Source organism: Ornithodoros turicata, chromosome 1, assembly GCF_037126465.1.
Source record: "Ornithodoros turicata isolate Travis chromosome 1, ASM3712646v1, whole genome shotgun sequence".
Lineage (NCBI taxonomy): Eukaryota > Metazoa > Arthropoda > Arachnida > Ixodida > Argasidae > Ornithodoros > Ornithodoros turicata.
Genome location: NC_088201.1, coordinates 200201596 through 200228877, shown reverse-complemented (window position 1 = coordinate 200228877; position 27282 = coordinate 200201596). Strand labels below are relative to the sequence as shown.

The following is a 27282-nucleotide window of genomic DNA, read 5'->3' as shown; positions in this document are numbered from 1 at the left end:
TCTCCCATGGACGCAGTAGAGGATGAAGCAACCAGGGAACGGGCTGAACACTGAACCTCAGCCCACCGAAATACAAATACACACAGAAAAAATAAATATTTCATACTGACCAGAATTTTCACGAAGGACGACCCAACGCCGCCCCGGAGCCGGGAAAACAATACATAAAGAAAGCACTATACTCTGGCACCTGAAAACATGACAAAATATGAACCTTTCATGCACTTTCATGCGAAATATGCCAACCGGGCAAAACATGACTTGATGTGCACCATATGGAACGCTTCTTATCGGTCCCAATCCAAGACCAAAAGTCTTCTTCTTCGTCCAGATACGATTGGCAAGGAAATGCGCAATCTAAATGTAAGCTTCACACAAGGTTCCCGTTTTGTCCTGTCCTTAACCGTCAGAAATTATGGCCCATTAAAAATAACGCCAGTTCCACTTGTGCACGCCAGCGTCTGCAGCAACGACCCAATGAAATGTGGAGTTTGCAATCTGCAAGTAGCAGCCAATCAGCGTTATTCCGGTCTCTCTTAAGAGAGCTAAGCTTCCTGGCTCAGCGATATTGCCGCATTCCGAGCGTTCGACACCGTAAAGCTCCACGTCCCTTCTCAGCTGAGACCACACTTTTGTGAGTATACTTTTTAGTGACTCCGTTAACAGAAATGGTACTGATCGACCGGCTTCTCGGCATCACTTGCGCGGTCGCTGATGGCCAGCTACGGACACGTAGTCCTTGTAATTCGCGATAGACCGTTTAGGTCATGCGATATGATGTCCCACTTCAATTATGATTTCGACAAAACTAAAAATTAAAAGCCATATTTTTCATTGTTTAAAAGGAGTCAAATTGGATTCACTTGCTTATTTTCACATTTGCAAATGAGTTGGGGGCCGAAGGAGAAAGCTATACAAACTAGCAGGAACAAACCAGCTTAAAAGCAATTAAACTCGATCTTTTACGATGATTGAGAAGGACTGGGAAGTACTTAGAAGTGCGTGAGAAGTACCTTTCGCGCACACTGAACACGGACGCTGAGAGAACTTGTTCATCCTGCTCTATCAAGTATCTAGTACATGTAGGTAAGCACCATGTACCTAGAGTTGTATTTGGGTAAGACAATTCTATCTTTGCAGATGCAAAAAGAAGGAAAATACGGCTCGATGTTCCCAACAAAAACGTGTGCGAGACCTACTTTAAAAAATCCAGTGCATGTCCATGGTTTATCGTATTTCTGCAGTCATCGCACTGGAACTCCTTCATCTGTAGCCGCATCGGTATAATTATTGCTACGCGTCAGACGTCCTCTAGCTTCTATTTTTTGTGTTCCTCTGAAACGTGATAACAAATGCATTTAATTCATGCGACGCGACATCACGAGAGATTCCGATGCTCTTGTCTCGGCTAACAAGACCCTGCTGGGAAAGAGCGTGTCCGGATACATTTGTAATAACTGCATTTGAAAATAACTTGCTTCTGCGTCGTCCTTATCACATAAAAGAATAAAAGAAGTCATGCAAGTGATGCCATGACACTTCATAGTGGGAACCGCAACAATTTTACTTTCTAAAGTTTTGAACCATGGCGCAGCTGAACGCTTGCAACTTATACGCGTTCAGTTGATCAGTTGATTCCCCATGGGAGATTTGCTGCACACACGGAGCAAATGTGGCTGCTCTGTCTTGAGCACTTCTGTTCTGTTTGCAGATTGGGAGGGGAGTCTGAGTCTCTCAATGGCAGTTTTGGCGCAGCATCTGGGAGAAAGTTCGCTCCACGGAGCAACGCCGGGCAATGTGGGCAATGAAGAAGAATGTGCCTCTGATCTTCTAGGGGCGCCATAGTGACAGCATCTGACAGTGTCAACTTGTCTCAATTGCTAACGCCACGGATCAGTAAAAGCCACATGGAGTCGCGTTCGATGAACACTTTGGTAGAAGGCAGCAGCTGCCCTTGGTGACTGAGTTTCATTTGATACCTGCGCCCGTGCATGGAAAGAACGCGAATTGTGTATCGCACACCATAGCGATTAAGTACTCTTCATTATTCATGATGCAGCGAAAATGGTCACTTATGCTTGAAAGAATAACGTATATGACGGTAACCTGTGATCGGTCCTAGAAGCAAAAAGTAAGGAGTAAATGAATGAAGACCTCTTGAAAGTATGTGGTGCTCACCTTCAGGTACTTGAAGTAGTTGCTCGATCTCTGTGTTCTACGCTTCTGCGTCTTTCGTTTTCGTAGTGTTTCTTTTTTTCGTCATCGTGCAATATTACCAACTATACCAGCTTTCTGCGTTCGTACATTGCCTAATTTAAGTAATTGCAAGAATGCCGTGAACCAAGCCGATGTCAAGGACAACCATAAAAAGTAGTAGTTATGGTACCCAGTAACCCAACTACTGTTGTAGACTACAAATATCGCCGTAACTAAAAGCAAAACTTAACCAGCAAACAGTTTCCAACTACTTTTAAATATCATGCAGTAGTCTCTCTAATAGTGCGACCATATGTAGTTAAATTCTGCCCACCTCTGGAAGGAGAGAATGATCTCAAATTTAGATGAAATCTATAAAACCCCAGCGCGGGGAAGCTAAAAGTGTGACCGACGATAAAGCACTAAAATTTTAGCAAGAGAACAGTAGAAGGATTCGGCACGTTTTACGCGAAAATCCCTGCATCTTTTAGATCTCACACGTTTTATGAGTGTGTTTGACAGTATGTGAATGTTAGTCCTCTTATATGATCATTTCTCCTCCAGGAAACACCAACCATGAAGGTAGTCATCGCGTCGTTGATGCTTCTGGCTCTTCTGAGTAAGTATATTCGAGGGGCACTCTGGGTATTCCACACGAGGAAAAATTCAGAGTTTATCTGATCGAGTTTATCAAGAAGGAAAGTTTTTGAGCGCACCTGTGCAATGTGCCAATTCCCTAACTTCTTCACGTTTCTCAAGTTCGTCAACGTCTCTCCTATTAAAGAGGACGTGCGCTATCAACGTTACTTAGACGAACGAAGCATCTCAGTTTAAACGACGTGACGTAGTCAGTCATTAACCTGAGGTCACTAACCGAAAGTTGGTTCGCCCTCATGATTCACTGCAGTTGTGTAGCGACCTCCTTGTGCAGAAAATGTATTCCTTGTTAATGTTTAAGAGTAGATGACAAGACATATAACGTCTGGGCAAAAGATTGTCCTCCTTTTAGAGTTGAATCGGCCATGTATGAACCGGGTAACGTTTCCATCACGTGTACCCTACGAGCATACTTCACATCTGTTACGGCAGATTGACATTCCAGTTGGAACTAGTACAAAAAGTGCTGCAACCGACTAGAAGCGGAAGTACTGATTCCGTGCTCGATTTGTATCTAGTTGTTGTAACGAAGATAGTGAGCTATAGCAGTAATAGATGGCATGACAGACTAGCACGCTGTGGTTTTGAAATATGTTGATAACATTGCGACGCGACCGACAAAAGGGAGAAACCTTTGTTGTGAAAAACTATGCTAATGACAATTTTTGGTACAGTTTTTTTAAGTAACGTAGCCACTTCTGCCGTTGACCTTAGTGTAAATGATGTGTGGCAACGATTCAAGTCATTATTATTTTTCTGATAGAGAAGTAAAATTGTTAACAAGGGAAATCCCTTAGAAACGCGGAAAATAGTGCAGTTTCGACGTCGACTGAAAAGGTATCATCAGGTATGAGCTGCGAAACACCCCACTACATCTTCATTACTTATTAGCTGTTGTTGTTGTCGTTGAAGAGGTATCATCGCGGTAGGAATAAAAGCATTTTCATCAACAGCAAAGAAGCCCTGAGACACAAATCACGTGAAGCAAAACTACGCTATTATCCTCGCACACTCCACAGCTTCATGAGAACGAACCCGCGGAAGTTCACCTTCACGGGTCTGCCAAACCTGTCGAGGATGTTGTTCACTATGGCGGGTCTCTAACTAACATTGCTTATGAATTAAACATTTGCCGTTGTCGACCTCACAGAGGTGGGAATGTGCACCCTGGGCCGACTTCTAAGGTCCAAAGCACCACAAAAGATATTAAATTACAAGCATATCCTACTCTGGTACGATCAGTGCTACAATATGACATCATCCTTTGGCATACTTATACCACAAAATTAGGGTATGAAATAGAAGAAATTCAAGGATTCGCTGCAAGCTTTATAATATGAAACTACAAAAGGAATGCTTCAGGGGATCCGTCCGCTATGTGAATCTTCTCTTAGGGTGACATCCCGTACGAGAGTTTGTGAGTTGTTTCCGCGGCTGCGCCCGATGAAAGCCGGGCTGTGAGTGGATGGGCCATTGCCTTTGGGATATCAATGGGACTGGGCCACCACGTTTTCTGTCACATCTGCTGCTCCCGAAAACAAAAGTGTAACGAGATATCGGGTACATCGCAAGTGAGTCAAGTAAAAAGTAGTGAGAAGGCAGTCTCTGAGTAAAACATTAAATAAATAAAGTGAGCACGCGTAGACGAAAACGGTGTGTACCTTCCCCCGCAGCACAGCATCCTGGCCCAATATAGGCTGGATATTGGCAATACTGGCCCAATATTGGTTTAGTCCCGGATCAGTATGGCGGCTAGCCAGCCGATATTGGTTGGGGCAAAACGCTGTGCCGCCGGGGACGTGCCAGTTCGTTAGCTCAAATTTCGTTGAAAATAATTAAAGCTAATGATTTTGTTGAGAAGCCCCGTACTTTGTTGTTTGTTACATCGAGCGCCGGAGCAGCTCCAAAAGTGCTGAACAGACATCAAAGTTTACGCGAACATTTGCAATTCACGCCAGACATGCTTGTGACACCAGAATAGTGTCCGCCCCAGTGCGATCTCAACTTGAATGCTCCCCATACCTGCGCCATGCAAAAGTGTTCGTAAGCCACTGGACATTTTACTATGCAGATCATGCCGCTTGTGACTGCCAAGAAGCGCTTTCTGAGCTTGGATCATGTGCGGACAACATACAGGATTGGGCACCTTTGAAGGACATGAATTTTGAGGCAGTAAGAACACATGCCGACAAGGAAAAAGTTGCATGTTGGTGAGTAGATGTCTATTCGCAGTAAATATGTATCGGGGAACTCGCCTTGTGGACCCTGTATGGACGCAGCTCAGACGCTGCTCAATAGGGAACACGCGCAAGGATGTGAATAAGAGTGGACGAAATGTATTAATTACGGCAGTAAATTTTAGGCATTTTGCTATAAATACTTCTAAAACCGAGGGGGGGGGGGGGGGGCTGAATGCGACATTTTGGAGGTTGCCTGCCTTTTCATCGACTATGTCTAATTCCACAATTTGTAGATGCCATAACAGCCTTTTTAGGGGTGCAAGTGCAAATGCGCCTTTCAGTCTCACAGTGAGCGCGGCATTTTAATTCGTTTCTGCGTGTTTGAGCGTCCTGTGGGTTTCTCTCTTTCTTTCTTGCTTATTTTCTTCTGTTTTTTTTTTTTTGGTTCTTCTTCAGTACCTTGGCTTGCAAGGAATGGTTCGTGTAAATTTGATCAAAAGATTTGGCCTTTCTTTGCTGGCCTAGAAACACGCGATAGCGAATACTACGTACTTTTAATTCTTTGCCTTTCGAGGTCTTCGAAGGCAGAGAATTAAAAGTACGTAGTATTCGCTATCGCGTGTTTCTAGGCCAGCTTCGGCAACCGTGTACAATAAGTGAAAGCTTGCACGGTACGGTATCCTTTTCCCTTATACGGAGTACTCTGAACAGGAAGAGAGAAAAAAAAGTGTACAGGTTGGAACTAAAGTTTACGGATCAGTGCTCTGGCATATTTCGACATCGGAGCTGTCACCAGCTAGATATCGGGAAAAGGTCGAATAACAAACGGCTGACCGGCTGTGCTATATGTGTCCGATCCTGTTTGCTGCTCGGGTGTTGCTCCAATGGAGAAATCCGACGACCTGGTGTTCCGTAAACTTTTGTCCCAAGCAGCACCAGATTAACGTGCATAATTTTGTATTTCATTCCCTATTTTGCTGTTCTCGAGGGCCTCGATGTTTGCCTAGTTCCACCGTTTTTACTTTCCGGGCACTAGTCATAAATGTTACTCGTGCCTGTGATAAACTTATATGTCCTTGGCTCTCGTTTAGTGCTCTGAAATATATGGACAACTGCGTCGACGTCCACCTTGGCACAGAATGCCCTCAGTATCTTGCAAGAGCAAAGGCGACTACTCTGAACATTTTCAGGAAGAGTTTGGGCTCTGACGTCACATGCACAGCTACTTCGGCTGCAAACTGCGAACAGTTGCCGTCCCTCTTCAGCTTCTAAGCAATTGGGCTCGATGTGTATGGTTACAGTATACGCATAAAGTGGACTTACCTGCATTATCCTTTGTTGTTTCGTTCATTCAGTATCTGAAGTATTGGAAGCTGTTGCCACGAATCATGCATGTAACAAGACTTGTGCTGCTTTTGGGTGTTTCCTTAACACCGCCTTCCAGTTTACCCGAATTCTTTCCGTTGCCTTCACACAACAATAACAACAACAACAAAACAAAAAAAACCTATGCTCGCCGCATTTTAATCAGTTCAGTTCAGTTTTATTGATAACCAACCAAAGAGAACGAAAGTGTCTAACCGAAGCCTGAAGGCTAGTTGGCTTAGACCGGGAGACAGTATAAGCATAACACTGATTGCTATTCAAAATAAGCATTCATATTGCGAAAGATTCATCTTTGGCAATGTAAGTGTATATACTAAGGTTATCACAATAGGCGAAACAGTAACTCCATGATACACAGTAAACTTTTTACATTTTCTTGGTGTAAATGACTTATCTCATGGCACCCACCTTTTTGGTGTTGCCGTTACACCCGAATGAAGAGCGCTTTCTAAAACACCCTATAATTACGTGTATTCCTCATAAAACACTGTTATAATGGGCGCTTAATAATGCTAATAATTAATTATTGATTAATAATGTTAATAATTAATTAATGTTTATAACTAAAAACAAAAACACCCTTAAAAGTGGAAGATTCTATTGAAAACACCTTTTAGGATGGAGTTGTTTTCTGGCAAATACACCCTCTCAAATAGGTAGTGTAATAGATGCTCCTACAGCACCATACCGAGACACACAGTTCGACGTTCTTGCTTCTATGGCAAGCACCACCCTGAACACGGCAGCCTTCCTGTCGTGGTCCAATCGAGCAATCTAAACCGGAGCATAATGCGTCACAGGCACATCTCATTAGCTCCGTGATAGCGTGAGTGCCGAAGTTTTGCATTTAACGCGTGCAGCTGTAATGAGTCAGAGATGGCAGCTGAATTCGTAACATCGTTCCTTGTCAAATACCATTGCTTTAACTCAGGTTATCGTCTGTAATGTGATTACTTGCTGAGCGGAGCTGTGAAACCAGCATAATTTTTCTTTCACGAATCAAAACATTTTTAAAACCATAATCCGAGTTCAAGTGGGGTGTTAAAAAGCGTGTATTGGACGTAAACAACTCTTTCGACAGCTCACTTTACACCGTTAATGATAGACATTGAATAACATGTGGTGAATGTCGACACACACACACATACGCACACACATGATGAGATGGGGCTGATGCCGGCCAGCAGCATGTCGATATTGCACCTTATGCTCTTCTTGCTCTTCTTGCTCTTGGTAACGCACTTCTTGCACCCTTTGCTTCAGTATGCGGGATAGAAAGGGGTGTTTTTATAAGAATACATCTCTGTTGAGCGAATAAAGATGTGAAATGATTTACTGTGTAGACAAGCCTGAGATAAACAACACAAGACATAACAATTTGCACAACAACACAACATAAACAATTTGGAAGACTTCTCTCAGCATGTACGCTCTGTTCGGAAAAAGTTGTGGGCGTCTTGCCTCGGAGAGCGACAGAGACGGGATAAAGCTCGCTTGTTTTATGATAAACTGGAAATTAAGGGCAAGCATTACTTTTGGAACTTTGACACAGTATCTAGACAGGAACTGGAACCTCTAGTTAGTCAGTCTGCATACTGCGCTGTAACGAGGTCAGCCACAAGGGCTAATACAATGTTGTCCATGACACAAGATAGTTCAGTGTAGGATTTGTGTTCAGGGAGCGATATTGTTCGCGATTCAGTTAAAAGGCACATGCAGATGCTAACAGTAAACCGCCAGAGTTGATGAATTTGCTATGTTGGTTGATTGATATAGTATTGATGATGAGGAGGTGTTTCCAGATGGTTTTACGGTGTATCGAAAGGATCATTATGCTCATGATGGAGGAGTCTTTATTTTGGTTAGAAGTTGAGTTGAAAGCTTCCGCCTTGATATAGATTCTGCTGGTTGTGAATCAGCTTGGTGTGTAGTGGAAGGTATCAATGCTTCACAAGTTGCTGTATGTGCATACTACCGACCTCCTAATTCCGACTGCTCTTCATTAACCTAATTATTCAATCAACTGTTGTTGGTATGAACGAGCCATATGGAACTTACGGGAGATTTTAATTTACCTAATATTGAATGGCAAAGCGAACCCGTGTTTTTGTGCAACGTTGGAGTCCGAACGTTGGAGTGTGTGTGTGTGGGGGGGGGGGGGTATATATAAGTTTAATAAACAGGAGGTGGCGTCCACGCAAGGAGAGGTCAGCCAGACCTATGTCGGCTTGCTACGCCCTGGTGGAGCAAAAAAAAAAAAAAAACCCGGCCGGTTTCTTTGCAGTGGGGGCGAGTGCCCAGGGCCGCGGTTCTCAGTTCACAACGTAACACTCAGTTGGGTGTCCTGTAGGTATTGCAGGAGAGCCCTTGTAACGGCTCCCTGCTGTTGGCGTGCGACGGGGCCGAGAAGCACGGCCAGTGAGAGCGAGCCGTGTCCCAGGCGTTGGAGGCGATTGGCGAGGACAGCGCGGGCTGCAGAGTACTCCGAGCAGGTTAGTAGGAGGTGCTCAACGTCTGCTACTGCGCCACAGGTAGCGCAGCTAGCTGAGCGACGCTTTCCGACCCTGCACAGGTATTGCGGTGTATATGCGACGTTGAGTCGGAGCCGATGCAGCAGCGTTTCTTCTGCGCGGACGAGCTGCTGGTATGGAGCGAATTGCATTGTCGGGTCAATGGACTGGATATACGCATTGGAGCGTACAGCGTCTTCGACAGAGCGACGCATTTCGGAGGCACACCACTCGCGGATCTTTATAAGACAGGCGGACGATGTGAGCGGCATACTAGCTGGCGGGCCGACGTCTTGGTGGGCACACCTCGCGGCGGCGTCCGCTCGGGAGTTCCCACTGAGGCCTATGTGGCTGGGAACCCACTGTAGCCGCACACCGTGGCCAGAGGCGCAAAGGGAGTCGCATGCGGCGATGATAGCCGTTTGGAGGTCGCTGATGATTTTGGTGGCGTGAGAACTCAGGATCTCCAGGGCTGGCTTGCTGTCGGTGAGGATCATCCACTCTGCAGGTGGGGAGGACGAGATGTGCTGAAGGGCCATATTGATTGCGAATAGCTCTGCTTCCGTGGAGGACGTCTCGTTGGGGAGCTTGGACGCGTTCTCAAAATCTTCGTGGGGCACATAAAAGGCTGCAGCTGCTCCACCAGGTATCACAGACCCATCAGTATAGACGGTCTGCCTTCCGTGGTGCAGCGAGGCTAGGTGTTCCAGGGCAAGTTGATGTGCTACAGGCGCTGGCGTGTCGCTTTTTTTCCCGAGGCCATGGATAAATGTGCATATGGGAGGTTGGTCGAGAGCCCATGTTGGGGTAGCATACGATACGTGAGATGTGGGAGGTGGGACAACACCCTTCAGACGGCGCACTGCGCTACCAAAGGCAGACGCGGGGCTGTCGTGGTCAATGGTCCTGAGGTAGTGGAAAGGGTGCCGAGTCATTAGCCGCGTGTAAATGCGGAGGGTCTCTCTATCTCGCAGGGTGGTAACAAGTGGTTCCCTGGCCTCTGCAAGTACCGAATAAGTTTCCGTTGTCTTGGGTAAGCCCAGGCATGCGCGAAGGCTGCGAGACTGAATGTTCAGGAGTTCCCGCTCGTGAGTCGTCCGCAGGCCGTGCAGCACTGGGATGCTGTACCGCAGGAAGCCGAGCACGAGGGAGCTGTGAATTTGGCGAAGATCGCGACAGGTGGGGCCCCAAGACGCTCCGGAGATGCGGCGTAGGACGTTCACTGATCTGCTCGTCTTGACGGAGAGGTTCTTTATGTGCTTAGACCACGAGAGCTGTCTGTCAATAATCACGCCAAGGTACTTGCAGTGCGTCACAAATTGAAGCGGGGTTCCGGCAACATGGAGAGGGTAGCTGGTGAAGGGCCGCCGAGTAAACGCCATGGCGGCTGTCTTGCTAGGGGATACACGGAGTCCTCGGTCGGCAAGGTAAGACGCGGTGGTGTTGAGAGCGCCTTGTAAGCGTTGTTGAATGGCGTCCCGTCGGACTCCGGATGTCCATATGCAGATGTCGTCGGCATAGATTTTGATGCGGATATGCTCAGAGAGGCACGCCGGGAGTGATGCCATAATCAGATTGAACAGCAGCGGACTCAGTACACTACCTTGTGGCACTCCACGGGAGACGGGAAAAGCTGGCGTATCTCCTGATGCAGTACGGACGAACAGCGTCCGGCCGGACAGAAAGTCACAGACCCAAGAAACCATTCGAGCTCCCACTCCCGACTCTTGCAGGGTAGCAACAACGGCACTGTGGAGAACGCTATCATACGCCTTCATGACATCCAAAAAGACGGCAACAGTAAAACGTGCTTCCGACTGCTCTTCTTGGACACTGGATACCAGGTCGATCACGTTGTCGATGGACGACCTCCCTTGTCTGAACCCTGCCATGGCCTCGGGGAAGTACCTCACAGTTTCAAAGTACCAGGTTAGCCGCGAGTGTACCATGCGCTCCATTGTCTTCGCCACGCAGCTGGTGAGTGCAATCGGCCGAAAGGAATCGGTGTCATGGGGCGATTTTCCAGGTTTTAAAATGGGGACCACCATTGCCGACTTCCATTCTGCGGGAACAACACCGGCGTGCCACGACTCATTAATGAGCCGCAAGAGCAGCTGGCGTCCGCGGAGGGGTAGGTTGCGAAGGGTCTTGTATGTCACTAGGTCTGCCCCAGGAGAGGTGTGCACTGGTGACTGTCTTAAAGGGTCCCTGACCAGTCACCACGCCTTACCTTGGGTCTTTTGTTATTATTGAAGTACATACAGTCCCCATGAACCACGCGAGGTGTCACGAGTCAACGGTGAAGAAAGCAATTAAAACCATGGCCATGAAAATTGGTTCCGGTTTTCCCCCTCAACTCGGCAGATCTCTAGCCTGCTGCAAGTGTTCTTCGATGCAGGCTTCCATGGTGTGACGTCGAGACGTACTTGACTGCACTCTCGTCACAGCGAACCCAGCGCAGGGAAAATTACTCTCGCACCCATTCGTGTTTGTTGTGTTTGTTACTCTGACGAAATGGCTGCCGAAGGGAGCGATCTTCTCGACAACCTATCTTCGAAGGAAAGGCAAATTTTGTTACGGGCGGCGGAATTTGGAAGCCTCGCCTTCGAAACGTCGCCGGCTCCGCGAGCTCAACGGGACGAACATGTTGACGCGGCAGCGTGCGGGAGCAGCAGCCGCCTGAATTCCACAGATTGGTAAATAATGGCTGGCAATTCATTATCATATAGCGCAAGAAACGGATGGTTCGTACCGCGACGGATTCTCTAAGCACCTCTCGATTACAGGTGCCGTTGTGGGTCATGCGTCGCCATGCCCACTGAAGAAGAGTGCCTCTGCTGTAAGGAGCTCCAGGGCACCGCTGAACCACTGAGCTTCTCGCGTATCACGGAGCACGAAGATTTGAAATTGTTATGCCTCAACCAAACCGTCCTTAAGGTGGCGTACTTTGAACTTCGGGGCCAGCGGGAACCGATGAGCGCACATATTCACAAGTAAGCATGATTCCAACTTTACGACTACGTTTGTTTCTGGTTATGATGTGTCCAATACCAAAGTGGCATTACATTTCTTTTTTCATTCTGTGTATTATTGCAGGAGATACCGATACACAGCATACCGCCAGTTCGCGAGGTGGGTGTGGCACAAGCTTGGAAAAAACAAGCGCATGGTGATTCCAGCTTGTGCTGTGAACACCATTCGCGAAGCCTTTCCATCAGAGTCAAGGACAGGCTTCAGATATGCAAGGTACTAAGCAAGGTGTGTATGTCGGTACAGTTTCTTGTCTAGCCAGTGTACCCTGCTGGGTACAGGGCAGTAATAGCAGCTATCAAAGGCATTGTTGATGTTTGTAACGTGTCGTACTGTAAAACCCTTAAATTTCGCGCTCCTTATTTTTCGCGAATGGGCCATTGGGGTAGTTTCACGACCGCTGAATTTCGCGAATTTCGTATTTTTCACTGTGTATCCTGTGTACATTAAAATTTTCGCGAAGTTCTTCAATTTGCGAAATTAGCAAAAATTAATGGCGCGCGGAAAAAAAGGGTTTTACAGGAAGTGCTACATTGCACAAAAGATTAGCCGGTGTCAAGCTACTAATTCCTGACAGTATGCTCCCAACCAGGCACTAAAACTGGAACAAGACCACCACGTGATGACACTAGATGATGGACTGCTACAAGTGTGCTGCAGTCATGGCAAGAACTGTTTGCAGTGTGCTCGTAAAGCAGTGTTGGGGATTGGACTGTTACAAATTGGACTCAAACCTGAACAGGAATGATGGTAGAGCAAAATGAAATTGGAGCTGGATTTAAAATTGCAATGACAATTATTTTAGGTACTAGCGATTCGGTGGAGAGTACGGATTGCTTACGCTGGAAGGGACATTAAGCCGTGTGTGAGATTTCACGTGCGTTAAAGAACCCTGAGGTGGGCAAAATTAATCCACAGACTGACCACTGTGGTGTCGCTCATGATCATAGTTGTCTCGCGGTGTAAACCCCGAATTATTATTATTTTAGCTACCAGGAGGGTACGGATGGCTTAGGCGCGGAATGTTGATAACAGAATGCCATCTCGCCCGAGGTTTGAACCTTGTCGAGCAGGCTAGCAATTTGGTGGCTGGTACTTTACACATGACGTGTCCAGGAGGTATGCTAAATGCTGTTTCCAGTGTGCATACACACACACGCTGTAATAAAGGAAACCTCAGGTGGGCAAAATTAATTCACAGATGTGCTATGGCGTCGCTGATAGTCATAGTTGTCCCGTGGTGTGAAACCCAAATTATTATAATTTTACAGAACGCAGTCTGCGAAGGTCTGTTCGCATGTTAAAAACTGGCACGAGGGCGAAATTATCCACTGGTTGACCACTGTCGTGAAGCTCATGATCATGGTTGTCATGCGATGCAAAGCCACAAAATAGTTAAAAATTGATGGAACCCAATAGCAGGAAAGCAGTAGTCAGCGAGACCACGTTGAGAGCTTTCATTTGCTAAATGAACTCTGAAGCCGCAATTTTAAAATTAGGACTTCAGTCATATGTGCAGATTCATATCCTCAACACTGCTCTTGGATGTGTGGCCAAAGCATGTGTCCCCAATCTACTCAATCTCTGGCGAGGCAGTGAGCATCATAAAAGTACAACATGAAGACTCTACAACAACCAGATGCTTCAATCCACGTTGTTGGTGCATCTTCCATGGGCACGCAACTGATTACAGATGTGGCTGATTGCAGTGCTTTGCCAGACTGCAGTTATGGGACAACAGTGACAAAAATAAAAGGTTCCTTTGAATGAAATGCAGAGTGCAACTGTGTGTAGGTGTGACTGGGTGCAGTGATACAGTACTATTTCACGTTAGAACGCTTATGCAGACCATCAAGGACTTGCTCGTTAATAAGTAGGCCTTCTCCAGCCTGAAGAAGCACTTCTATGCCCACAGCTCCATGTCATGCTCATTCACGCAAGATGTGGATTGACATACAAGGTAAATTGTGCCTTTTACGCCTATTACGTGCTTGCCTATTACGCCAGCTTGTTTCTTCATTATCTACCTTTGCCCACGTGTATGCCCGACTAATATGAAAATGATACATAAAGCAGACTTCATACATTCAAACATGCAAAACCTCTCAACTGGCTTATCACCTATTTGTTCAGGCAGGTAACAAGTACAACAAAGCAAGGCAAACGTAATTTTTCATTTTATGATGGTGAGAAGAAAAGGGCCAGGTATGGTTTGTGCCACAAACTTCGTGTCACATAACACCTAACTCCATGGCCATGGTGTATTGTAATAGCACATTACAGGAAATGCACAAAATGAACACAGGTGCATCAGACCATGTCCAAATATCCACAAGAATTTTATACAAAATGACAAAGTATTAGTGATTACAAAGTACAGCTGCCTTCTCGCATGTAACAACAAAAGTGAAGCCCATCATCTTTGTCACCACTACTGCGACATCATATGTGGCAGATTTCACAAAAATGCTACAATGAAACGTAATGAGTGTGCAAAATTATTACGTGCCAGGCTTGTACATACTGAGTAACTACATTACTTTTCACCAATTACTTTGATCAGTATGTTATTAGAGCTTCAGGAGATTAGTTTTTCCAGTTTTTGTGCTCCTAAGAGACCTTGGTAAAATTTTGAGTGAACGATTAAACTTTGATAAAGGATTGAGTCTGCAGAAAGCATTTTCCGCAGACTCAGCACAGTCACTTGTGATTCTAAAGTGCATTTTGAGCACATATATTGAGGAATTCCTATGTATGTTTGCATGCCTATTGAACCATCCATTAAAGTAGCACAGAAGTCATTTTTACACCCAGTTTTCTTCCTATAAAACTGTTAAGTAGGCCAGTAAGATGCACCATGCGAAGTAATTTCCACCACAGATTCATAATTATCGCAGAAACTGAATTTAAAATACGCCGCAAAAAGCGACCATGCGCAACGGTGGTGAAGAGCAGTACCAGCCTGTGATCTGCCTGGAAACTCGCACTGACGCTATAAGGAGAAGGCTTGCTGATTGGCCTAGAGAAATGTTGTCTGCTACTCGGCTGTTCGGGGTTCTGATAAAGCCTTTCTCCTTGCTCTGTAATGCTTCGGCCGCTCCTTCTATCCCCAATTCTCCGGGAGAATTGGCAAAACAGGTTTACTCATCATTACCTCCTCATCCTCGTTATAGCTGGAGTGGCGAGTTAAGGATGAACGCGCGGAGCTATGTTTATGTGAGTTTTTTTTCTGGGAAACAAATGGCATACATCAAAACCTTTTGCACTTTTCGGTATAGTGGCACACACACATTTATCAGATGTCTTAATCTGAAATTTTTTTTGATGGCCCTCTGTACTCCTGTAATGCTGATGAACCCGGCATCTAGCAATAACTTCATCAAATTATGATACATTTTATCCTTCCCTCTATTTCCCTACTCCCTTCCCTTCTGCTGCTGGCTGTCCACCTGTCCCCATCTATCTGCCGCTAATGACCATAGTTGCTTCGCAGCATCTTACAGTGAAGTAAAGAAAAAAACAAAAAACAGACGTAGTCATGTCATGAGGTGCTGCCAGTGCCAGCTCATATCTGTTGGCCAAGCCATCACTGGGGATGCTGCACGAATCTGCTCTTGCGGGCCTCAATGATGTCCTCCCGGCGTTGTCGTGGGTAGGTGTCAGAGGTCATTGGTGGGGTGGCAAGTGGGGTTGCTTCCTCAAGTGCTGCTTTAAATGAAGGTAGGGAGGAGCATCTTAGAAGTGTCTCGTCGAGGAGGATGTCAACATAACCTGTGAATAAGCACAAAATTCCACATGTTCACAAGTGAGTTGCTGTTATACAGAACACACCAGCGAGGTGCTAGTGCCTTGGGCAAGTCATACTCACTGAATGTTGCATCCTCCTTCACTGGGCATGCAATGATGTGCCCTCCCCTGCCTTTTGGCACCTTCAGTTTCCAACGCTCTTCAGCAGTCAAAGTCTGTGCTTGTTTGCGGCAGGAATTTTCATTGAAGTGGAGAATGGCGAGGGATGTTCTGACGCAAAAAGTGTTATTCACAGTTAACAATATATTTTTATATTGGATAGGCACATGAAGAGAACTACAGTAGACTGTCGTTAATTCAAACTTGAGGGGACCAGCACTTTTTAGCCTGAATTATCAGAAGTTTGAATTATCAGAAATCCACCAAGATATATACCGCATGTCCGACGAAAATCTCTGCAGCTCATTGTACGCATAGATTGATAAACGAAAAACAGAGGCGACCACTGTGGTACTTGAGTTAGAAACCGGTTCTACTCGTGGTGTAGAACCTGTTTCTGAGTCAAGTACAACTAACAGCACCTCAGTTTTCCGTTTATCGATTTATCTGTACAATGGGCTGCAGAGATTTTCGTCGGTCACGCGGTATATTCGTACCATCCTTTGTGCTGCCAGTCACTGATACAAATCACACAAAGTGCATCTATAAGCACTTAGGTGCAAAATATGATAATAACCAATGAACTGCTTCCCTGCTTCTCTCATTTGTTTTGCGTATCGTGAAGCCTCTGTCCGCCGTAGCAACTTTGCATGTAATTGTGAACAGTGGCCTCTGTTTATGAATTTACTGCATCTCTTGACACTTTTTTATATTTGACTTTTGCACTGGTAAACAGATTTTTTTTTGTTGTTGTTGTTGCTGAACAAAACAATTATGCAAGCGTAAAATTATCACCACTTTTGCTTAATCAATGCATCAAAAGTGTGCCTGTAAGGTTGGCTTCCCGCAAGTCACTTGCATTGCGTGAAGCCTACTTTACAGGCAGAACAACTGCAGAAATATTCGAAAATTATTCGAATTTCCGAATATCGCTATTCGACTTCGATTCGGCAGAGCAGTGGTCTTCGGTGTCACCTGCCTTAGAGGCCACAAACTGCAAATTAACCGAAGGCACGGTTCGAATGAAGCGGATACGAAATGTATTAAAGACATACTAGGCCAAACAAGAATTTGGATTTTGTTTGAATTAACTCAAGTCTACTGTACTTTGATTAACACTGAGAAACTTTTGTGTATCCCCAAAATGACTAGCAACATAAGATGTAATTTTTCCCTGCAGCCACTATGGCAGCAGGGAAAAATTACATCTATGTTGGTAGTCATAAGCTTGTTTTTGCAATGAGCATTGCCTATTTAAGACCCAGTGAACAAATAATGCGTTAATACGTACCGCTCCAACATTCCTTCAGGGGAAAATGCCGTTGACTTTGGTGCGAAGTTGTTGAGCACGCTATGGAAACTTTCTAGGCCATATGTCTGCGTGGCAGGGGACAGTTGGGGTATATCTTTCAGCAGGAGGGGAGCAGTAACAATGGCCTTGAACTTTGCATGTGCTACAGATCCTGCAAGAAGCACATGTCCACGAGGGTTAGAGACACAAATTTACTACTTGGACTCAATGTTTCACTCCTTTTCTGTATACTCCATGATTTTCATGGTGTATATTTACTCTGTTGTAAAATTCATTCAATAACTCAAATTACAGCTGTACCCAAGCAAACAGTGGATACTGGGGAGGTTTGAGTTAATGAGGGTGTAAGTTTCATCCTTTATTGTAGCAGCTTGTGTCATATGCCAATTCCTCCCCCTCCGAGAAAAAAAAAAAAGAATGGAAATAATTCTATTGACAGGGAACCACGAATGACAAGTCTTATAATGTGTACAGTACCAGGCTGAAGCCAGGCTGACTCCTGGTTGGGCTTGTGCAGACAACGTGGGTAGCTGGGGTCATGACCCTCATGGATGTTAGCCACGTGATTTACGGAGCTCTTCCACATGGCAGCCAGCAAGTCACCGTCACCACCACTCACAGCAGCGCACCAATATATATGGTTGACGGTGGCTGGTATCCACTGTTTGAGGTCCCTTGTGGCTACAGTGTTGCTGGAGGCTGAGAGCTTCTTCTTTATGCCTGTAGTCAGACATGGGTGCAAAATGCAGAAATATCTAGAAATTTAAACTGCACCAGCAAAGACAGCACCTCACTGAGAAAGGGTGTCTCATTGAAATGCTCAGGTCAGGCTTGCGGATTAATTGCTTTTCAGTTTGGATTGGGCGTAATATGTGTGGGACACCTGCCCTGTTTAGGAGCCACTGGTGTAGCTCAAGTACTGAAATGTGAATATGCAATCCCCCATAAAGAAGGGACCTGCATTTGATGCTGCATTTGTGAAGGGGGACACACAAAGGTCTGCTTAAGACCATTTCATACCACCATGTCACAATTAGTATGATAGCAAGTGCTTGTCATCTTGAGCTTAGCAAGCAATTCAGCAGTGGCCAGACATGACCCGTTAATGAGGCTCGTGGTTTTCTGCTGCAGCTAGTCTTACATTGTGCGGCACGGGTTCGCAAATTGTGCCGTTTTCGGTAGCAACAGCAAGAATGTGTGCCTGCTCAGGCATTTCTTATGGTTTGGTACCCATGTACAGAGAAAACTTACAGCTGTTGCCTAGATTGTGCTACTTCTGATAGGGCAGGATGAGAGAGGACCAGTTCTTATTAAGGAACTGGTTATGCATTTCATGAGGACTGAGCAGTTTCAATTTGTGCATCATGACTGTCTACCAAGCACCATGCACTAAAATTCAGAGAAAAAAGAAAAATGAAAAGGAAAAGGCAAAACGATTACAGCTTGGCTGTTGCACACAAAGTATAATGACCTGATGAGCTCCAAGCAGCTTCGTAAAGTGGGCTTCCCCCAACGCTTGTGTGCAGGGGTCGAAGCCCACTTTACAGACGTTACAAATATGTTTAGTTAAACTAAAAAAAAAAAAAAACATTGAAAGATGTTTAAAATGATGGTAAAAAATGTAGTAGGGTTGGAGAGATTGCATACAGTCTCTCCTTCTTCCAACAAACAAGGAAAATTTTAATGTTCATGCATGGCTGTAAATGACTAAGGCGGTGAAAATGGGTCTGATGCAGGCAGTTAAATAATGTTTGCTATTACACAGGGGCGCCACCGTGATTTTTTTCTGTCTGTGTGTGTGTGGGGGGGGGCAGAGGCAAGTCGCACTCAGCAATTCGGAACAGCAGTAAACTTTGGGCCTTACCCATTATAAGGCCTTATTTTTTCATAAAAAGTTGTGGAATTGTGGGTCTGCCACAGAATGTGAGGTACAGCGTGGTGGAATTTTTTGTGATTGCACAATTCTTGGTATGGTAATGAGAAATGAGCCAAATTTTAGCACATTATGACATTTCTAGTCATTATAAATTTATATTTTAGTTCACACAGCAGAGAACTGGATGCGGTCTTCCTGAATTGATTGGGTTTTCTTGAACATTACTGGAATCCGTTCCCGATAGTATTTGCTAAAGCATGCTTCACCTCGTGCACATAGGCACTGTAGGAAGTAATCTTTATGGAATAGTTTCCAGCTGTTCTAGTCATACCTTTGCATCCAATGGATTCATTTTTTAAAATAATTTTGGTAATTTATACTTGTTTAGGAGTCATGAAGCATGAATTTAAACTGCTGGGTCTGTGCGTGACGTGTACCAGTGCTCATCCTGCTCATACAACCGAAACAGCAGGAGCACCATCTGGGTATTAGGAGGGGAACGGAACCAGCTGTATGTTTCCTCTGTCCAGATGAACCGATATTTGCAAGCACAGTGCTATTATTGCAAAACCATAAGGCATTTTGGATAAGCACTTATTTCTGCTTTTGCCGCAGAAAATTGCAGTATTTATGGAGTCCTGCTAAGGAACTCAAGGTCAAGGTTTGTCGCAGCAGAAAAAGAAGGGCCTTGCCCATTCATAAACACCAAGTAATAATATGACCATAATGACCAAGTAATACAGAGTTCTTCATATTGTCCCCACCTTTCGACACATGCCACACGTCGAAATAGTGTTTGATGCCTGGCTTGGCGGTGCGCATGTACTTTTTTGTGGCCGGGTGCCGGTCAGTCGTGAGAGAGGCCACATGGACATGGTTGTCCTCCATAAACTTCAGTCCTCGCACAAGACCCTCCTTCTCCATATGGCTGCTAGCCTGCACTTCCGTGGACTGCAATCAAGGATATCAGCAGCTTTTCACAAGAAGTAGTCTATTCCTACCATAATTTTTTACTCTAACTGTTAGCAATAGTGCGGGTCCAACACCAACAATAATCGTGGGAACTTAGTGAAGGCATCAAATTCATTGCATTGAATTGTACTTTGGCACAGTAAATATCCTGACCAGTCACTTGGTAATATGTTGGTGGCTTTATACTTCTGGAGAATGAATAATGTGTTATGAAGCCTGCTTGCCCTTTCAATCTTCAAAAGCTATGCTATCTCGAAAATTCAAGCAATGTGCTTTGTCGAAAAGATGATACGGCACATACCTCCTTCACCTGAACTTGCTCAAAGTGTATAATTTTGTTTAGCCTATCAGAGTAGAAGCTGTAAGTCAGGAACTTTGCGCTGTGGCCAGGCGAGTCACACCTGCCATCTGAGGCAAGAGAAGTGGGGTCGGTGCCCAGGTCCTCGAGGAGCCCCTCCTGTTGTTGTTTGTACACCTGCGGCAGAAATGCATTGCACTTTCGTTAATGGGTACTGTCCTGCACCACCACACGCAACACCCTACTTTGGAAAAATTTTAGTTCAATTACAGCTGCAGATTTCAGGGCAACTAAAATTTGAAAACACTCCTGGAAGACAAGAAATGTATGCACTACTGTCACTGCAAAATAGGATTAACAGCGCTTTGCACTCCGTGTACTAGAAATGCCACTCCTGCAGCTTACACCTAAGATAACTGGTGAAAATATATGGGAGTATATAAATTAGACATACTCAGGTGACAGGTGCCTAAGCTTTTTCTCCCATCACCTTGAGCATGGTCGGCTGTGGTGGCTTATTGTGGGAGCCGCAAAGTCCTATTTCCACCAAAATTAGTTTTTACTTCTGTGTTATTTAGTGACGTGTATTTGCGTTGGATGTTTGGTTTCTTTGAGGGTGAGTCAAAAGAAAAAGCCATCTCGAAATGATTGCAGATCCGTGGCATAGTGTTCCAACCACCTATATAGTGATCGCTTTTTGAAGATAAGGCTACATCGTTACCAAGACTCGTGACGACTGTCATTTTTGGAAGTTCACTTTCATCATTTTCATCTGTGTCACCCTCGTATGATGAACAACAAAAATGCTTGCATGCTTTTTATGCCAACTATTCATACCTTATTGACCGTAGGGAATAGGTATGCACCCTGATACCGGTAATACTGGCGGTCTGTGAGCACCTGGACACGCATTTGCCTCAGCATGCGTAAAGTGCAGGTGGGGCTCGAGCCGCTATACAGAAGTGCAGCAGAAAGCAAGGCATTCCCTGCTGCCTTTTTGCCTATGTGTGGCTGGCTCGTCCACTGAAAGGTGTGACCCTGGTGACACTCCGCCAGCACTGTCACCAGTGTTCCACTGGTCGTAAAGGAGCATCTGCAGGGCTGGAAGCACTCCCGGCATGTCTTGAACAGCTCGGTGAGGCAGCTCTCAAAAACAATGTATTTTGGCTCCTCGTAGAGCTTTGTCTCGCTTTGTGTCTCCCTGGAATGAGGTAACATTGCACATCCGTCACACAGGAAATAGCATGGTCATAACATTGCAGGAAATGGATAGTGACATTCACTGTTATGCAAAAATTAAACGTCAGAGAGGGACAGCATAATCTGCTGCTCACAACGTACTCTAAGGTGCTCCCATCCATTGAAGGGTAATATGTCCGGTCTCCTTCATCGACCTCATCTTCACTGCCACCTGCCTCAGCTGGTGAAGAATGCAGGATCGGAGACTCTGGGCATGGTGGAAGCTCTTGTGAACGGGGACGCACTGGTGATGATGTCAGAGGGGCTGCCATGGCAGGAGTGGCGTCATCCGTTTGCACAGCGGTCGACCTTAGAGCTACCAACCGCTCCAGCTCCATGTTGCATTGGGTGGCTGCACAAAAGATCGTACAGTGAAGCTTACAGTGGTGATTGTCATTGTTATTTGTTGGTGAAATAGAAAATATGTTTACACTCACAGGTGCTGACCAAGCCAGCAGATCTGAAGTCCGATGCTGTTGTCTGTGTAGCTACTGTTGTTCCCTTCCGTCTTGTACAACAAGCACCACATGATCCGAGGCACTTTTGGTACTAGAAATGTTGCAGAATTTTGTGTCTAGTGTGTATACATTGAAAAGCACTCCAGACTACCTGTGCATGTGATAAACGACTGCTACAATTGCGGTCAACACAGTGAAGTAAAAATGAAACGACAATAAAGTTGTGGTATACTTATGCTTATTCCATTTATGTCAGCTGTGATTGAAATTGTTTGTCACATATTTTGCCTGTGGTCACTCTCAGTATTATTACCTCAGTTCCCTCAAGTATACGTGCAGAGGGATCAGCCGGGACCTCTAGTGCTGCCGTTGCCCAGTGCTGTTTGGAGGTTGAAATTAGTGCTCAATGAAGAAAAAGAGTTTGTTGCTGTAGCTCGTTTACCTTAGTTGGAGATGCAGCTCCTGAGTAGCATGGGAGGTCATGGCTGGCAGATACCACTTCCTGTAATGGAATGAACAAGAACACATGATATAATAACCAAAGGGGTACCCACGTGAAACTGGTCTGACTCTCAAATGGAAGAATTTTTTTTATGTGCGGAGTACCCCTGTCCTTGTTTCAGCCATCTTCCTTGCTCTGCCTGTCATCTTCCCCTCGACTTCAGCTCCCACCCTCTTGCTTACTGTCATGCACTTATCCTTCCATAGTTTATTTTCTCCCTCGAGAGGGGGAGATACTCCAGCAATATTGGGCCATGTGCAGACATATGCCAGCCACATGTATCAGAAACACAAAGTTTCACAAATTGTCACAGACCTCATGCTCAAGTGGGATTGCCAGATCGTAGTAGTCCATCTCGAGGTCAGAAGGACTTGCATCGCCTGCAGTTTCCTGTGGGCAGAAGGCAAACGCTCCATCATCACAAATGTTACGTATTCAAGTGCACAATGTGAAAGGATATGTGCTGCATACCTCATGTCGAACAGGAAGGTCCAGGTGGGAAAGTTCCACTAATGAGGCAGCTTGGCTAGTGGTAGTAGTCTAGACATACAGAGAACACACTTTATTACAAGCATTGCTTGTTTTGTCACATCCATTCAGTGCATTTCATGCGTACCTGATGAGACTCACGAGATGTGACCACTTCCAGCCAGTCAGCTTGAGAGTCTTCGACTTCCATGTGACGATCAGCCTGAGTATTGAGAACCATGAACAAAAAGACGACAAGGGTCTTTACCTATTCTTCATCTGACAAATAAGAGCTTATGTGCTACATTTTCCATGTTGTTCATTGTTCACCCTAGGGAAAACATAACAAGTTTGATGTTTCACCTAAAGTACAGTTAGAAGAACAGCATGACCTCCTTGGAAGTGTTCATTTGTATTAGCCTAAAAACCGAAACCTCCGTCGTCTATAAATTGCGTGTTTATAACACGGAGAACTATACTTTATGATTACTTTCATATGATCTGCTCTACGTCCGATGATTAGCTGTTTGAAGTGAACGAGACTGACTAATAATAGTTCGCGAAATGTCCATACTGTGCTGATGAGACACAACAGCATCAGGCGAAACACTAACCTCTGCAACTGCAGCTAGATTCAAAGAAGGAACTGCCGTCTTCTCCAGGCGGTACATCTGTCGCTGCAGTCCGAGTCGTCGTGACACAGAGGGGTGCATCACGTAGTCGGAAGGTGTAAAATGCCGTTCACAGAACCGAATGTTCTCCAGCTTTCTACCTTGCCAGAGTCGTGACGGGACTGTCGCAAGCCATTGCTGCCGCCGCTGGTCGTCACTCGGTAAACCATGAAACCGAATATCCGATGAGTACGCCGCATTCGGACACCCTTCAACCAGACATCCGTAACCAGGCATATTCGGCGAACAGTGAGCGTTCACAGCACGATCACTTATCGTATCACGTATGATCAGTAACGATCAACTGTGAGAAACGCAAGAAACTGCAGACACAAACTCCAAAACAAAGCACCGCGGTTTCCGAAAGTAGCGTCTGCAATAATCTTCTCCGTCGCGCGCTAATCGGATTAGCGCGGGTCGAAGTAATTACAACGCACGACAAAGATGTGAGATACTGGGTATACTTTTTATTCCTGCACATTTTAACATTTAGAAATGCACGTACAAGGATCATTTTGTACAAATAATGGGTTACAAGTTCATGCTGATGTCACAACCACACCTACGTAATTCCAGACTGTGGTTGGGTACGGCTCGACGTCACGGCACACGTCACTTGCATATGTTTTAATTTATGCGCGGGCGCTTCCTCGGTTTGACGCTTGGCGTGCTGAACGGGATTGACGCAGGATTTTGGAAATTCGATTTTAGAAAAACTACTCTGCTTGAAAGCACGCAAATTGGTGGGGAAGCTCCTCTTGATGCCTTCCATCGATCTCAATTGCGAAAACGGCTCCAAAACCACTGGTCAGGGACCCTTTAACATAGTGTCTCATAAGGGTCTAAAACGGTGATAAAAGCAATTATCATACATCCAAATTGCAACAAGAAGGCATTTGTTCCGGCTTAGCAACGGTGACTGATATTCGCTGTGGAACTCTAAGCGTGTCTCTTTCCATCTCTACTGCTCTGCGTCAACTACATAAGCGACTTCTGTGCAGTCTATGCACTCTAAAAACAGAACTTCACCGCATAGCACGCTGTGCGCCAACCATGGCCACGAATTATTGGATTATCGCTTGTGATCCGAAGAGAGATGGATGCGTATGCCTATTTGTGGCAATTTTCATATATCCAAATTGCCACGCCCTGGTCTACTTTCGAATCAAAAGCGATAACGCTATCATTCGTGGAAATGGTCGGCGTACGGCGTGCTATGCTGTGAAGTACTGTTTTTAGAGTGTGTCGTCAGGGTTTACTTCCCAGATTTTCACAGGAGTGGTGTTCGTAGTCCAAACGAAATGCCTGCTCAAAAGTTGATTTAGATCAAATAAATCAAAGTCAATCGAATGAATCAAACTTTCTCGATATTGTCATAACAATCGTGATTCTTTTACAAGGCTGGTTGTAAACCTACCAGGGTTCGAAGCCCGGGACCCCGGGGTCCTGAAATCCCGGGATTTTAGCATAATTTGAGGTTTGGCAATTTGGCAAGTCCAAATCGCGAGATTTGGAGATTATAAATTTCGACTTTTTTCACAACAAATATTCCGTGGTACGAGTAAAGGGAAAGAAGGGTTACAATCGAGGTTTGTTTCAAGCGTCCCTTCCTCAAAAAAATATCGTTTGGGCTCCGAAGCGGACCAACCTAGTCGTCCATGACACTTTACAACAACATTAGCTGCTGACACGTGTAAACTACGCAAGCTGTAGAGGAAAACAGCCCTTAAGTAGCATAAAACCCCCATGAAATCAGAAGGAGTTTTCCAATCCTACAACAAGAAATATTGCAGGATATCTCTTTCGTTCTCTTAATTCTCACGAATAAGTATATTTGAAACAGTAAATACAACAACAACAATAAATACTCTCAAAGGTAAACACAGAAAATGGAGACAGCCTTTTCAGAGAATTATAGACTCTGCTGCTTCAGGCCAGAGGACAACAGTCACTGTGGATGAATAAAAGGCAAGACGAGCAAACCGCATTATTCCATGCATTCACACAAGTGGCATTCCCCAGACTCCAGCGAATGATGCGAAATATGTCATTCATTTTTGCGTAACTAGAATTGCTGTACATCTAAGTATGGATCTTCTCGTGCACTACTAACTGCGGGAAATATCCTGGGACGCAGCCAGAAGGTATTGCGTAGCAGACGAGAAGAAGAGAGGGATTTCATTGCGGCATTTCACTTGACACGCAGGCACGGTGCGAGAGAGAGAGGGAGATACATGATGACGATGATATGGGGATGACTTCCGCTCATTGAGCAGAATGCTACCCCATTGCTATTGGGGGAAAATGAGAGGATGGTGATGAGAATGATGCTGACGGCGCTGACGGGGTCTTAGAGGGAGTCCATCAGGCCGGTACTTTCAAGGAATTTGATAAAGGGAAGGAAGACAGACATCTGCTTTCGTTTGTCGCGGCACGGTGCGAATACTCAATGTAATACGCAGGGTTGTCCCATTTGAGCAGTTTTTTTTGCGCTTTTTTTTTTTCGAATGTTCCGTGGGGATGACAGGAGACGTGAACTATATCAAAATTTGTGATAGCATTGTTGTGCAAGTGGATACGGTCATATACGGCATCCTGGGTATAGTTTTGAAAAAATCCCGATCCCGTACCGGGATTCCGGGATCCACATTTTGAAATTCCGAAATCCCGGGAATGTGAAACGGCTCGGGATTCCGAACCCTACTGCCTGCCTTTACATCAGTGGCCCATGTACCGTCATTGTGGATTACCCAAATGTGTTCTGTTTATGTGTTTTTATATGTCTGCAACACTGGTGTAGCACAGACCACACGTGCGTTCTGCAAAATTGGAAAATATTACAATAAAAGTGTCGTACCCAGCATATCATATAGAGGGTTTTTGACGCATTATCGTATAGTGTACTATTTAACTGAAGCGTGCAACTTCAATGACAAGCAAATGGCATCGTCGATTATATAATGGCGCCGTTGAAATGCTTCAAGCGGTATGAGGAAGAACGTAACACCAGGATTACTGCCACCCTGTGGCCTCACATAGGAAGTACGGGTATGGGTGCCGAATACAGCAGGTACAGGGATGGTATAGTCTTCGTCATGAGGGTGGCAGAGGGTTATCATGTACGGCGTATTGAATGGCCATTCCAGGTTATCGTCATTGCGACCGAGGCACAGGCGTAGCACAGCCGCCAGATGCGCCTTTCCATCCTTGTCCTCGGCAGTAACCTCTAGCTCGAAGGTGTAACCTTTCAACATGAATCTTGTACTGACTATTCTGTAATTTCCTCCGACTTCACCGAGTTTCACCAACTTTCTTATTCCTTTCGGCCTCCATTTTATCTCTGTATGTGACACAACCTCCAGGTTCCTATCCGCAATAGGGTTGTTTCGGTTATCTTCAATACGCGGACTTGGTGGCCGCACCTGACAAAGATAGAAAGAACGACGTTATATGTGAAATGCAAATGCAAAAATGCAATATTCAAACGGATGAAGGAGGGAAAGAATGAGCATGCATACAAAGGATGTACATATGAGGAACATAATAGAGGAAAACGGCAATTGGGGAAGAGGCGCAATATTTGAAACAAAACATGAGACAGGGGAATGGTGAGAAGCAAAG

The 27282-nt window shown here is 45.3% G+C and overlaps 4 protein-coding genes across 7 annotated transcripts in view; 2 read left to right on the top strand and 2 right to left on the bottom strand.

Annotated features, from left to right (window-relative positions):
- The first annotated feature begins 518 nt into the window (after positions 1-518).
- On the top strand, positions 519-6361 carry LOC135375274 (uncharacterized). The gene is made up of 4 exons (XM_064608020.1): positions 519-634; positions 2761-2815; positions 4925-5063; positions 6125-6361. Exons 2-4 carry the CDS (start codon positions 2773-2775, stop codon positions 6303-6305), a joined length of 363 nt encoding a protein of 120 aa, XP_064464090.1. The 5' UTR covers positions 519-634; positions 2761-2772; the 3' UTR covers positions 6306-6361.
- Positions 6362-11443: 5082 nt separating this feature from the next.
- LOC135393415 (uncharacterized) lies at positions 11444-12182 on the top strand. Its single transcript, XM_064623859.1, has 3 exons — positions 11444-11625; positions 11716-11922; positions 12026-12182. Exons 1-3 carry the CDS (start codon positions 11444-11446, stop codon positions 12180-12182), a joined length of 546 nt encoding a protein of 181 aa, XP_064479929.1.
- A 2097-nt stretch (positions 12183-14279) lies between these two features.
- On the bottom strand, positions 14280-23997 carry LOC135378943 (uncharacterized). The gene is made up of 15 exons (XM_064612126.1): positions 23605-23997; positions 23139-23213; positions 22994-23062; positions 22838-22912; positions 22463-22522; positions 22334-22399; positions 22000-22111; positions 21665-21914; positions 21161-21524; positions 20327-20500; positions 19818-20004; positions 17655-17897; positions 17157-17328; positions 15828-15976; positions 14280-15730 (listed from the first exon to the last, which is right to left on the bottom strand). Exons 1-15 carry the CDS (start codon positions 23896-23898, stop codon positions 15546-15548), a joined length of 2475 nt encoding a protein of 824 aa, XP_064468196.1. The 5' UTR covers positions 23899-23997; the 3' UTR covers positions 14280-15545.
- A 109-nt stretch (positions 23998-24106) lies between these two features.
- LOC135378944 (caspase-7-like) overlaps positions 24107-27282 on the bottom strand; it is a 290182-nt gene continuing 287006 nt past the window's right edge. For 3 of the 4 annotated variants that reach the window (XM_064612127.1, XM_064612128.1, XM_064612129.1), the window contains one exon: positions 24107-27083. In XM_064612127.1, the coding sequence (XP_064468197.1) occupies positions 26565-27083 (519 nt within the window). In that variant the 3' untranslated portion in view covers positions 24107-26564. The remainder of the gene's footprint in view (positions 27084-27282) is intronic. The other variant, XM_064612130.1, reaches the window with a different exon arrangement.

Bases quoted from the DNA above. Each gene is read 5' to 3' on its own strand.
- LOC135375274 (XM_064608020.1), top strand. From the start codon at position 2,773: ATGAAGGTAGTCATCGCGTCGTTGATGCTTCTGGCTCTTCTGA. The intron at 2,816-4,924 runs GTAAGTATATTC...TTTACTATGCAG, and splicing joins GATGCTTCTGGCTCTTCTGA to ATCATGCCGCTTGTGACTGC. The intron at 5,064-6,124 runs GTGAGTAGATGT...GCTCTCGTTTAG, and splicing joins AAGGAAAAAGTTGCATGTTG to TGCTCTGAAATATATGGACA.
- LOC135393415 (XM_064623859.1), top strand. From the start codon at position 11,444: ATGGCTGCCGAAGGGAGCGATCTTCTCGACAACCTATCTTCGAAGGAA. The intron at 11,626-11,715 runs GTAAATAATGGC...TCTCGATTACAG, and splicing joins CGCCTGAATTCCACAGATTG to GTGCCGTTGTGGGTCATGCG. The intron at 11,923-12,025 runs GTAAGCATGATT...GTATTATTGCAG, and splicing joins ATGAGCGCACATATTCACAA to GAGATACCGATACACAGCAT.
- LOC135378943 (XM_064612126.1), bottom strand. From the start codon at position 23,898: ATGCCTGGTTACGGATGTCTGGTTGAAGGGTGTCCGAATGCGGCGTAC. The intron at 22,523-22,837 runs GTCTGTGACAAT...ATTCCATTACAG, and splicing joins CAATCCCACTTGAGCATGAG to GAAGTGGTATCTGCCAGCCA. The intron at 20,501-21,160 runs GTATGAATAGTT...TTTCTGCCGCAG, and splicing joins TATTCCCTACGGTCAATAAG to GTGTACAAACAACAACAGGA.